Genomic DNA, 13,711 nt, shown 5'->3' on the forward strand with positions numbered 1-13,711 from the left:
CTGACCAATCAGATGGGGCCAGGACAGTAAGGCCACATTGTACTAACACGACTACCCTGTGGATTCAGAAAAGAGGGTGCTAATTAAGCAAAACAAAAGGTGTCCACTACCTATTCTTTTTTCTATAATATCCTTCTCCAAAAGTAAATGGGAATTATGTAGGTGCTATTTTGGCAACAAACAAGTACCGAGTACCTACACCTACCTACTTGGTGTCTAACTGCCTCCTGGCAATCCTTTTGTTCATGTTGTGTCTTCTATGACATTGTTTAAAGGCTGTTTCTATGGTTTTCAGCCCCTACCTCATGCCCGCGTCTTTTTCATTCTTCATGGCCAGTCTGACTGCCCACTTTACTGAGATCAAGATTGCATAACTACTCTCATCCAACTCTTCTGCAACTAAAATACAGCCCCTTTTCATATATCTCTCCTGCACAACCCCCCTGCCCCACATCTTTTCCTCCCAGCTTTGGAGGAAAGATTCACTCTTGTTGGTGTCCAAAGGTGATCAAGGTCTGTGAGACAGGCTAAATGAGAGTACATTAGAAAGTGTGACAGATGCTAGAACAGCAACTTATCAATTTAGAGTGAGTAATCTCTACTCCAAAGAATAGCAACATTTACAAGTAGTTGAGCAGTGCATTCTTTTCCTTTAGTCAAGCTCCATGCAAAACCAAATCATAATTTGAAAACATTGTTGGTTTATTCCAAGAAATCCCTGCCAAAGGCACTGGAAATACCCAGTCTATAGGGTAAAATAATAGTGATAATAATAATAATAGTTAAGTGAGTTAGTTTCACGCTCTCCGGGGTGGTTTTTCCTGTGCAGAAAAGACTATTCAAAAGTTTACTTTTATTTTTGTCTAATGGTGAAAAGTTTGTAAGGGTCCAGTGAACTATGGCTGTGGGTCAAATCGGCTCACGCTGATTTGCATGGCCCATGAGTTGAGAATGTTTTTACATTTATAAATGTTGGAAAAAATAGAAAGGGGAATAATATTTTGTGACGTGAAAATTTTTGAAATTCAGATTTCAGTGTAGTTGCCACAGAGACCGTATGTCCTGCTATGTCTAAAATATTTACTATGTGACCCTTTTCAGAAAGTTTGCTGATCCCTGGTTTAAAAGATTAGTGTTCAGTTTATTGAAACAACAAATTCAAAACCTTAGTGTGTTCCTAAGCTTTTAAAAAAACCAGATGGTTCACATCTATGAAACCATGACCACCACAGTCAAGATACAGAACATTTTCATCACTCCCAAGAGATTCTCCTTGCACCACAGAATATCCCTCCTTCTACTCCCAGAGCCAGGAAGCCACTGATCCACTTTCTGTCACTATATATTAATTTGCATTTTCTAGAATTTTATATCAACAGAGTCATACAGTAAATACTCTTCTGTCTCTGGCTTTTCTTACCCAGCATAGATTTTGAGATTCATTCATGTCCCTCTGTATATCAGTAGTTTGTTCCTTTTCACTGCTATGTTTTTTAAAAAATAAACTTTTAAATTTCCAGTTTAAAAATGTTGTATTGGGCTTCCCTGGTGGTGCAGTGATTGAGAGTCCGCCTGCCGATGCAGGGGACACGGGTTCGTGCCCCGGTCCAGGAAGATCCCACATGCCGCGGAGTGGCTGGGCCTGTGAGCCATGGCTGCTGAGCCTGTGCGTCTGGAGCCTGTGCTCCGCAACGGGAGAGGCCACAACAGTGAGAGGCCCGTGTACCGCAAAACAAAAAATAAATAAATTAAAATTAAATTAAAATTAAAATGTATTATGAAACATTTCAATATACTTAACAAAAAAGGCCAAAATAGTGTATGAACCCCCATGTTCACATTACCCAACTTTAATCATTATCAACTCAGGGCCAGTGTTGTTTCAACCATACCTTCACCAGTTAATTCCCTCCCATATTTGAAGCAAATCCTAGGCATATACCATTTTACTTGTAAATAGTTCAGCATGTATTTCTAAAAGATATGGACTCTTTAAAAATATATATAACCATAACACATTTATCATGTCTATAAAGTTTGAACAATAATTCCTTAATTTTATCAAATATCCAGCCAGTGTTCACATTTTCAGCTGTTTTGTAAATGTCATCATTTTACATATACAGTATGTTTGAATCAGAATCCAAACAAGATCTGTGCATTACTATTGGTCAATATGCCTCTCAAGTCTCTTTTAACACGTCTCCATTTGGCTCCTTGCTTTATTTTTTTCCCTTGCACTTTATTTGTTGAAGAAAGCAGGGGGCTTCCCTGGTGGCACAGTGGTTAAGAATCCACCTGCCAATGCAGGGGACACAGGTTCGAGCCCTGGTCTGGGAAGATCCCATATGCTGCAGAGCAACTAAGCCCCTGTGCCTCAACTATTGAGCCTGCACTCTAGAGCCCACAAGCCACAACTACTGAAACCCGTGTGCCTAGAGCCCGTGCTCCGCAACAAGAGAAGCCACTGCAATGAGAAACCTGCGCATTGCAACACAGAGTAGCCCCCCTCACGGCAAATAGAGAAAGCCCGCGCACAGCAACGAAGACCCAACACAGCCAAGAGAGAAAGAGAGAGAAAGAGAAAGAAAGCAAGCAGGTAGTTTGTTCCACACGGTTTCCCACAATCAGGATTTTGCTGATTGTATCCCCTGGTGGTGTTTATGATGTTCCTTTGTGCTTTCATTTCCTGAAAACTTGTTGTTGGATATAAAGGAATAAATATTTTAATTGAAGAATAATGTTCTTAAATGTTCAAGTTCAGATTACATATTTCATTTGTTATTTTAGCAATAATTTTTAGGGATCTTGAATAATGTTTGCTTCAGTTTATAAAGGTAGCTAATGAAACACTTCCCAATGTAATACAGGCCTCTTTGGGATTGGCAAATGATGGCCTCTGGGCTCACCACTTGTTTTTGTAAACAAAGTTTTATTAGAACACAGCCATGTCCATTCATTTAACATTTATTATCTCTGGCTGCTTTCCCAATACAGTGGCAAAATTGAGTAGTTGTGGCACAGACCCTCTGGCCCACAAAACCTAAAATATTTACTATCTGGCCCTTTAAGAAAAAGTTTGCTGACCTTGGCTTAGCATTTATGCATCTTATATAAATTTATAAATGTAATACGTTTTATTTCCTCTTTGGGTATTTCAGTTACCTGACAATACCTCAATCTTCTTCAAGTATTAATTTTTACAAAGGTAATCAATTATACCTAAAAGTATGGTAAACTTTAAATTATTCGATGGTCTGAAACTTTGCCTAAACTTCATAAGATTTCGACTTAAAATCAGGAGTCTAAAGCAGTTACTCGATTACATACTTTTTTTTTTTTTTTTTTTTTTTTTGCGGTATGTGGGCCTCTCACTGTTGTGGCCTCTCCCGTTGCGGAGCACAGGCTCCGGACACGCAGGCCCAGCGGCCATGGCTCACGGGCCCAGCCGCTCCGCGGCACGTGGGATCTTCCCGGACCGGGGCACGAACCCGTTTCCCCTGCATCGGCAGGCGGACTCTCAACCACTGCACCACCAGGGAAGCCCATCGATTACATACTTTTAAATTGTGCTTATAAGGCGTCTCTTAAGCCAAATTCTCTTCCCCATCTGTAGTACAGAAAATATCTAATATGCCCAGATTCCTTCTTATGACAAAAACGTTACTATTATGGCCCTGATTCTCCTAACCCTTCCACATTAGTTGCTCTTCTGGAATGGAAGGATACGAAGCAGTGGGGAAGGCGGCAGCCAGGGGGGTCTGCTAAGGGAGGCGGAAGCTGCCCCGATTAGCTGAGGGAACTTAGAGCCAGAGATTTTGGTAGAACCTGAAAGTTGCAGACTTTTGCTCCTCATATCGTCATACTAAGTCTCTTTTTGTAAGCACTGTGTAGAGGCCTTCAAAACTTGAAGGGTGCTCATTTTGGACGCACACAACCTAATTCTCACACAGGTCTGCAACTTTTACAAGAGTCCATCCATCCTTTGACTTGATTTGCATCTCCCACTCTTAATCTGTTTCCTAACTAAAGATCTTTGAACTCCCCGGGACTCCACCGCCCCCCAGATATATTTTCATTTATTTATTTTCACATGCAAATACTTCACTATATATCTCTGATATATAAGAACTTTTAAAAAGTAACCTCAGTGCCATTAGTACATTAGTACATCTAACAGAATTAATAAGAATTACCTGATGTCATCTAATATTCTGCCGACTTCTAATTTCTCCACCTGTCTCAAAAAAAGAATTTTTACAATTCTTCCAACCAGAATCATAATGAGGCCGTGTATTGCATTTGGTTGATATATCTCTAAAATCTTTTAACCTATTTCAATCTCCCGCCCCCTTAAAGATGTTGATTCGTTGAAGAAACTGGGTTGTTTTCTATAATTTCCTACACTCCGAATTTGGCTGATTGCTTCTAGGTGGTATGAGCTCTTTAAATTGTTCCTTTACCCATATATTTCTGGTAGCCGTCTTCATTAGATTCAGATTCAATTTTTTTAAAGTCAAGAATACTTCATAAGTGGGTGAATATATTTTCTAACCAACAAAGACCTTTGAACTTGAGAGGACCTTGAATTCTTTTGTATTTCTAAAATATTTAAAATGAGAAATTGATTGAAGTTTGGATATTTCACAAGGCTTTGAGTCAGACTTGCAGTCACAACTCACATAATAGCTAACTTGTATTAAGTGCTTTCTACGAGCCAGGCACAAGCCTAAGCACTTTACCTCTATGCTAATTTAACCTTCAAAACATTTTGCAGAAGAAACTGTCCACACAAAAAAATTAATCAATTGTCAATCTAAGAAAGAAATGGAAAGTTTTGTTTGAGCCAAACTGAGGATTATAATACAGGAGACAATCTCCCAGACAGCTCTGAGAACTGTTCTGAAGAGATAAGTAGGAGGCCAGAATGTATGTGATTTTGGTGAAGGGTTACATGCAAACTCTCATCTTGATAGAAGGTTACTGCTATTTTGGAGGAAAAGATATCTTAGTTAATGGTTTTAGTGCTTTTCTAAGTATTGGAAGGTGCAGGAAAATGGGTTCATAAAATTTTCACCTGAAAATATCTAACTATCTGAGGGCCAGTTCTATCAGTTCTCCCAGGGCACAAAGTGCCTCATCCTGATGCTTGCCCTGAATTCCTTTCAGGGATTCCTTTCAGTGACTGCAGTGGCTAGTGACTTGATTCTTGTAGAACTGGATGGTGGGTGACATTCTTTATTTTACAATCCCCTCCCTTTTGGTCTTAATTTTGACCAAGGTTTGGGAGGCATTTCGTGACCACTTTGTCCCAAGGTGCCAGGAATGCTCATTTGCAGGTCAAGCAAAGATTTCATTGATAGGCCCCTCAAGGTACTGTTACTGGACTAGGCCCCTTTAACAGTAACCAAAAGCCTCTGGACTGCCTGTCTTACTAGTCTTCTATGGTCCAGGAAATGGTTGCCTCTTGTTGCTTTTTCCTGTATCTAGAGTTACACTATTACAGTCATTGATCTTATAGAACTATGTATTTGATCAATCACTTCAAGGCATCTATTCATCATTAATTTTATCTGAGACTCAGTCACACATTTGGTAATGCAAGAAACAATAAGCTTATAGAATAGACAGAAAACAAGTAATATAGCTAGTAACATGAAGTTCATAAATATGTATTTAAGCCAAGAACTTCCATAAGGTGTGGCCCAGTATTCTCCCCAGGTCGTCTGACCAGTCTGTTCTGCACCAATCACTATCTTTAAGGGAAATGACATATTGGCATTGTACATAAAGTTCACCAAAGCTGCCTACACATACAGGGTGAGTGGTGGGTCATAGGTGACCCCTTACAGGATTGAGAAAGGAATGTTATCTTCTGAGGAATTACCCAGCTGGCACCGGAAAAAGAAAAATTGATCTTTATGGTTGAGCAGGTATTTCTGCCATTGGGGAGGTCTGGTTAATGCATAATGCAGATACACAATGCACACTAGATGAGAGGGAGGAGGTACAAATGGGCAGAGAAAATTTGTGTTTAAATTTTTATCTTGCCTTAAAATACAAATTTTTATTTCATCAGAACTGAAGCTTAGGGCTTCCCTGGTGGCGCAGTGGTTGAGAGTCCGCCTGCCGATGCAGGGAACACGGGTTCGTGCCCCGGTCCGGGAAGATCCCACATGCCGCAGAGCGGCTGGGCCCATGAGCCATGGCCGCTGAGCCTGCGCGTCCGGAGCCTGTGCTCCGCAACGGGAGAGGCCACAACAGTGAGAGGCCCGCGTACCGCAAAAAAACCACAAAAAAAACCCTGAAGCTTAGGGAGTTTGATTTGACTCAGTTAGGAAGCCATGGTGAGAACTCAGGGGTGTAATCAGAATCCCAACTTCCTTGAACTTTGTGCTCTGAACAGTTGCACCTGCAGTCTCAGCATTTTCTGGTTCTCACAGAAGCCTGACGGTACTAATTACTTCAAAGTGGTCCCTTCCGTCCCTTTCATTCCGCCCCGCCCCCGCGGTTGGGGTCCAGGCCAAAGGACCGACGGGAAAACTACACTTCCCAGAGTGCACAGCGACCGCAAAGGGCCTTAACTACCGGCCTCGGCTTCCCGCCGCCATTTTTGCGGAGTGGAAAGGCGGTGCGGCCTGTGGTCATGGCGCTGTTTCCCGCCTTTGCGGGTGTTAGTGAGGCGCCTGAGAGCGGGAACCCCAAGAAAGGTAAGCACACAAAAGGGATGAAGAAGGTACTTGGCGGGCTTAGGGCGGAGTTTCTCGGGCCTAGGTCTCGCCCTTGCCTTGGATTTGTTTATTCATTTGTATCCCAGAGTTCTCCGCGGTGCTGCAAAGCCTTGTGGGAGGAGCAGCGGCACTTGTCCGGGTTTCTGGGCTAGAGTTGTAGAGTCCAGAAAGAGAAACACCAGGAGAGCCTCGGAGCTGGGACTTCCATGTAATCATATTGTTGAGCCCCGTTTTCTCCCCCCAGCCTCAGTTACTTCACCTGTAAAATGGAAACAGTGGTACTCCACATCTCGGGGAGACTCCTGATGCAAATGCTGGGTGTTCTTATTACAGTTTGTTTTTCCTTCTCTGTTCTCCTTATTTCTGAATTGTTAATGGGCTTATATCTTTTGACAGACCAAGAGCTAGAGAATTAGGATCCAAAGGCTAATCAAACACAGTTTCTCTCCAGATGGGCACAGCTGCTGGGAATAAGAACTAACATTTATTTATTGAGGGTCGACTGTAGGTCAGGTAATGGCATTACATATTTTATTTAAGCCTTAAGCGTTCCCAGGTCTGCATTGTTAAAAACTGGCACATAGTGAATTGTAATTTAAAGTGATTAATCCTAAATCATGCCCTTATGTGGCAGAGTCCAGCTGTGTCTGATACCTTTATCGTATCCTGTAGTAATTCCTACATTTCTCTTTTTGGTACACTTCTCATAACTGTGAGTAATTTCTTATATAATTAGTGTAATTTTGGTCATCCTTTACTAGACCGTAACATCCATGTCGTCAGAAACAGTGTTTGTCTATTCATTGCAGCATTGTTAACCCCTAGCACAGGCCCAAAGTATAGTAGGTGTTCGATAAATATTAGCTGAATGTACAGACCAATAGTAGGTACTTAACAAAAAAGTAACAGTACATACAAGGTGAGATGTTATAGATAACACAGGTGAACCAGAGGAATAATGACTTCTGTGGGGAAGTTCAAAGAAAGCATTATATAGGAGCTAACTTTGGAGATGGGTCTTCAAGAGGGTAGGATTTGGACAACAGATAGTGGAAGGGCATTCCAGGGCCTTCAAAGGCACGCAGGAAGGAAAACATGAGACCTCTGCAAAAAACTGCAAATATTTCAATTTGTCTGGAAATGTAGAGGTGTAAGGAGGCACCTTGGGAAATATGGTTGGAACTGGTGATGAGGGATGGTACTGACTTGAATAACAGGCCAAGGGTTAATCCTTTTATTTTGGGAGGGTGAAGTGGCAGGTTTACAGGGGAGTGTTGCTCTTGTCATTTATCTTAACCAGTATTTATTGGACATCTTCTGGGTACCCAGCATCAGGGTAATGATGGTAAAAGAGCTTTTATTCTTTTTTAATTTATTTATTTTCATTTTGTTTTTTTAATTTTTATTTTATATTGCAGTATAGGTGATTTAAAATGTGTTAATTCCAGGTGTACAACGAGATGATTTAGTTATACGTATATCTATTCTTTTTCAGATTCTTTTTCCATATAGGTTATTACAGAGTATTGAGTAGAGTTCCCTGTGCTATACAGTAGGTCCTTGTTGATTATCCATTTTATATATAGTAATGTATATATGTTAATCCCAACCTCCTAATTTATTCCTCACCCCCCACCTTTCCTCTTTGGTAACCATAAGTTTGTTTTCTAAGTCTGTGAGTATGTTTCTGGTTTGTAAATAAGTTCATCTGTATCATTTTTTAGATTCCACATATAAGTGATAGCATATGGTGTTTGTCTTTCTCTTTCTCTGACTTCACCTACTATGATAATCTCTAGGTCTATCCATATTGTTGCAAATGGCATTATTTCACTCTTTCTTATGGCTGAGTAATATTCCATTGTATATATGCACCACATCTTCTTTATCCATTCATCTGTTGATGGATATTTAGGTTGCTTCCATGTCTTGGTTATTGTAAATAGCACTGCAGTGAACACTGGGGTGCATGTATCTTTTCAAAATATGGTTTTCTCAGGGTATATACCCAGTAGTGGAATTGCTGGGTCATATGGTAGTTCTATTTTTAGTTTTTTAAGGAACCCCCATACTGTTCTCCATAGTGGCTGTATCAATTTACATTCACACCAGCGGTATAGGAGGGTTCCCTTTTCTCCACACCCTCTCCAGCACTTTTTTTTATGTAGTCTAAAATTTTTAATTTTTTTCTCTTTAAAAAAATATTTTTATTTTTCATTTTTTATTTTTTACAACTTTATTGGAGTATAATTGCTTTACAATGGTGTGTTAGTTTCTGCTTTATAACAAAATGAATCAGTTATACATATACATATGTTCCCATATCTCTTCCCTCTTGTGTCTCCCTCCCACCCTCCCTATCCCACCCCTCTAGGTGGTCACAAACCACTGAGCTGATCTCCCTGTGCTATGCGGCTGCTTCCCACTAGCTATCTATTTTACGTTTGGTAGTGTATATATGTCCATGCCTCTCTCTCGCTTTGTCACAACTTACCCTTCCCCCTCCCCATATCCTCAAGTCCATTCTCTAGTAGGTCTGTGTCTTTATTCCCGTCTTACCTGTAGGTTCTTTGTGACATTTTTTTCTTAAATTCCATATATATGTGTTAGCACACGGTATTTGTCTTTCTCTTTCTGACTTACTTCACTCTGTATGACAGACTCTAGGTCTATCCACCTCATTACAAATAGCTCAATTTCATTTCTTTTTATGGCTGAGTAATATTCCATTGTATATATGTGCCACATCTTCTTTATCCATTCATCCGATGATGGACACTTAGGTTGTTTCCATCTCCGGGCTATTGTAAATAGAGCTGCAATGAACATTTTGGTACATGTCTCTTTTTGAATTATGGTTTTCTTAGGGAATATGCCCAGTAGTGGGATTGCTGGGTCATATGGTAGTTCTATTTGTAGTTTTTTAAGGAACCTCCATACTGTTCTCCATAGTGGCTGTACCAATTCACATTCCCACCAGCAGTGCAAGAGTGTTCCCTTTTCTCCACACCCTCTCCAGCATTTATTGTTTCTAGATTTCTAGATGATGGCCATTCTGACGGGTGTGAGATGATATCTCATTGTAGTTTTGATTTGCATTTCTCTAATGATTAGTGATGTTGAGCATTCTTTCATGTGTTTGTTGGCAGTCTGTATATCTTCTGTGGAGAAATGTCTATTTAGGTCTTCTGCCCATTTTTGGATTGGGTTGTTTGTTTTTTTGTTATTGAGCTGCATGAGCTGCTTATAAATTTTGGAGATTAATCCCTTGTCAGTTGCTTCATCTGCAAATATTTTCTCCCATTCTGAGGGTTGTTTTTTGGTCTTGTTTATGGTTTCCTTTGCTGTGCAAAAGCTTTGAAGTTTCATTAGGTCCCATTTGTTTATTTTTGTTTTTATTTCCATTTCTCTAGGAGGTGGGTCAAAAAGGATCTTGCTGTGATTTATGTCATAGAGTGTTCTGCCTATGTTTTCCTCTAAGAGTTTGATAGTTTCTGGCCTTACATTTAGGTCTTTAATCCATTTTGAACTTATTTTTGTGTATGGTGTTAGGGAGTGATCTAATCTCATACTTTTACATGTCCCTGTCCAGTTTTCCCAGCACCACTTATTGAAGAGGCTATCCTTTCTCCACTGTACATTCCTGCCTCCTTTATCAAAGATAAGGTGACCATATATGTGTGTGGGTTTATCTCTGGGCTTTCTATCCTGTTCCATTGATCTATCTTTCTGTTTTTGTGCCAGTACCATACTGTTTTGATTACTGTAGCTTTGTAGTATAGTCTGAAGTCAGGGAGCCTGATTCTTCCAGCTCCATTTTTCGTTCTCAAGATTGCTTTGGCTATTTGGGGTCTTTTGTGTTTCCATACAAATTGTGAGATTTTTTGTTCTAGTTCTGTGAAAAATGCCAGTGGTAGTTGATAGGGATTTCATTGAATCTGTAGATTGCTTTGGGTAGTAGAGTCGTTTTCACAATGTTGATTCTTCCAATCCAAGAACATGGTATATCTCTCCATCTATTTGTATCATCTTTAATTTCTTTCATCAGTGTCTTATAATTTTCTGCATACAGATCTCTTATCTCCTTAGGTAGATTTATTCCTAGATATTTTATTCTTTTTGTTGCAGTGGTAAATGGGAGTGTTTTCTTGATTTCACTTTCAGATTTTTCATCATTAGTGTATAGGAATGCCAGAGATTTCTGTGCATTAATTTTGTATCCTGCTACTTTACCAAATTCATTGATTAGCTCTAGTAGTTTTCTGGTAGCAGAAATCTCCAGCACTTATTGTTTATAGGCTTTTTTTTTTTTTTTTTTGCGGTACGTGGGCCTCTCACTGTTGTGGCCTCTCCCGTTGCGGAGGACAGGCTCCGGACGCGCATGCTCAGCGGCCATGGCTCACAGGCTTAGTCACTCCGTGGCATGTGGGATCTTCCCTGACGGGGACACAAACCTGTGTCCCCTGCATTGGCAGGCGGACTCTCAACCACTGTGTCACCAGGGAAGCCCTGTTTATAGACTTTTTGATGATGACCATTCTGACCGGTGTTAGTTGATACCTCATTGTAGTTTTGATTTGCAATTCTCTAATAATTAGCGATGCTGAGCATGTTTTCATGTGCTTTTTGGTCATCTGTATGTCTTCTTCGGAGAAATGTCTATTTAGATTTTGTGACTATTGTTTCTTTTTTTTTGATTGGTTTGTTTACTTTTTTGATATTGAGCTGTATCAATATGAGCTATATATATGAGCTGTTTGTATATTTTGGAGATGAATCCCTTTTTGGTTACATTGTTTGCAAATGTTTTCTCCCATTCTGTGGGTTGTCTTTTCCTTTTTGTTTATGGTTCCCTTTGCTGTGCAAAAGCTTTTAAGTTTAATGAGGTCCCATTTGTTTATTTTTGTTTTTATTTTCATTACTGTAAGAGGTGGACCCCAAAAGGTATTGCTGCAGTGTATATCAGAGAGTGTTCTGCCTGTGTTTTCCTCTAAGAGTTTTACAGCATCCAGTCTTACATTTTAGGTCTTTAATCCAGGTTGGGTTTATTTTTGTGTTTGGTGTTAGAGAATGTTAAGAGCTTTTTATAAAGTACTGTATTTTAAAAAATTTAAACATAACATTATTAGCCATGATGAAATTAACTATAATTCTTTAATATCGTCTAATTGCCAGTTAATGTTCAAATTTCCAGAGTTGTTTCAAAAATGGCCTTTTACAGATGGTTTCTTCAAGTCAGTATCCAAAGAAATCCAACACTGCATTTTGGTTATGTCTCTTAGGTTTTTTTTTTTTTTTTTCTGTACGCGGGCCTCTCACTGTTGTGGCCTCTCCCGTTGCGGAGCACAGGCTCCGGATGCGCAGGCTCAGCGGCCATGGCTCACGGGCCCAGCCGCTCCGTGGCATGTGGGATCTTCCTGGACCGGGGCACGAACCCGTGTCCCCTGCATCGGCAGGCGGACTCTCAACCACTGCGCCACCAGGGAAGCCCTCTTAGGTCTTTTTTAAAAATATAAAACAGTTTCTCCCTCCCTTCTATTTTCTCCTGTGATTTGTTGAGGAAGCTGCATCATTTGTCCTATAGACATTTCCCACCAAATCCTATGGTGTCATTTAACATGCTTCTCTACCCTAGCATTTCCTGTAAACTGGTAGTTAGATGTAGAGAGTTAATTAGATTCAGGTACAATTTTTTTAGTTGAAAATACCTCATTGGGTGTGCTCTACATTTGCTGTTGAGCCAAATCAGGAAGATGGGCTGTCCAGTTTTCTCTCTTTTAGTAGTAAGATTGATCAGTGGATTCCTGGATGGCCTGATTCATCCATTATGAAGCTGCCCATCAGTCTTTCACCTAATGATTTTTGCAGCCATTTATGATTATTGCTTAGATCCACCATTTCATTGGGGTTACAGAATGGTTATTTTCCATTTTTAGCATTCCTCCTATATTTATTAGTATCAGTTATCCTATAAAGAACTTCTTCTCAACACTGTTGGGATACCCTGAAATACAGTTCAGGCAGGAAAGACAGGATGTATACTTGATTTGTTCCTTTTGTCAGTTTACAGAATAACAAGTTTGGATCTTGGCAACTTTTAGAGGTGACAAGTGAGGTGTTTCTCCCCCCACCCCCTTTAATTATGAACTCATGAATTTTTAACATGCTTATATTTCAGTCCATTGCAAATACTATTTTCTAATGCTCAGATTGTCCCATTTTTGGCTAATGGGGCCTTGATCAAGTTGGGCCTGTGTCTTTTTGGCATAAATCCGTTGTCTTTAATTACTTCCTTGCTTTCTGCCCTTAAAGCTGCTCAGAGCTCATCGCTTACATGTTTTATTATGGCCTGGAATTGGCCATTTCTCAAAGGAACCCTGGTTTCTTTTAGTGGAAAATGGTATGGGTATGTTAAAACCACAAATTGGATGTTGGGAGTACTCATGGCACTGGATTGTCATTACTTCTAAACATTTTCAGTGGCCAGAACCAGAAAGAGAAAAATACATCATGACTTCATACTGATATTTCTAATCCAAGTTAAGATTATGAGATATTTAATTGATTTCTTTGATTTACTATTTATATTTATTTCCTCTTATGCTGAAAATATTAGTTCTTAGTGTCATTAGTCCAATTATGTACAGGTCCAAAATAACAATAGTAATATGACTAATACTAAATAGTTCACTATTTCTTTATGGTTCTATTTGTCCTTAGGCTGTATCCCACAACCCATGTGCTGTCAAATTACTGTGTTTTAAATTCACTTGAAATAATTCTCTGTGTGACTTCATTACCAATTTGATATACAATTAGGTATATTTGTTTTTAATTTTGGGGGATTGTGTTTTTCTTCTTTTTGATTTGGTCCCGTTTTATAGTGTTGTGAAACATTTACATGGTTCTAAAGTTGAAAATACATATAACCCAGTTATTTCTGGAGAAAAACTTCCATCTCAGTTCTCCAACTTTCCCCT

The 13,711-nt window shown here is 39.7% G+C and overlaps 1 protein-coding gene across 1 annotated transcript in view; it reads left to right on the forward strand.

The window, feature by feature from the left end:
* Nucleotides 1-6,625: 6,625 nt before the first annotated feature.
* Nucleotides 6,626-13,711, forward strand: part of NRDE2 (NRDE-2, necessary for RNA interference, domain containing) — a 48,796-nt gene continuing 41,710 nt past the window's right edge. The window contains exon 1 of the mRNA XM_060095734.1: nt 6,626-6,710. Within this exon, the coding sequence (XP_059951717.1) occupies nt 6,647-6,710 (64 nt within the window). The 5' untranslated portion in view covers nt 6,626-6,646. The remainder of the gene's footprint in view (nt 6,711-13,711) is intronic.

Source organism: Mesoplodon densirostris, chromosome 4, assembly GCF_025265405.1.
Source record: "Mesoplodon densirostris isolate mMesDen1 chromosome 4, mMesDen1 primary haplotype, whole genome shotgun sequence".
NCBI classification, from domain to species: Eukaryota; Metazoa; Chordata; class Mammalia; order Artiodactyla; family Ziphiidae; genus Mesoplodon; species Mesoplodon densirostris.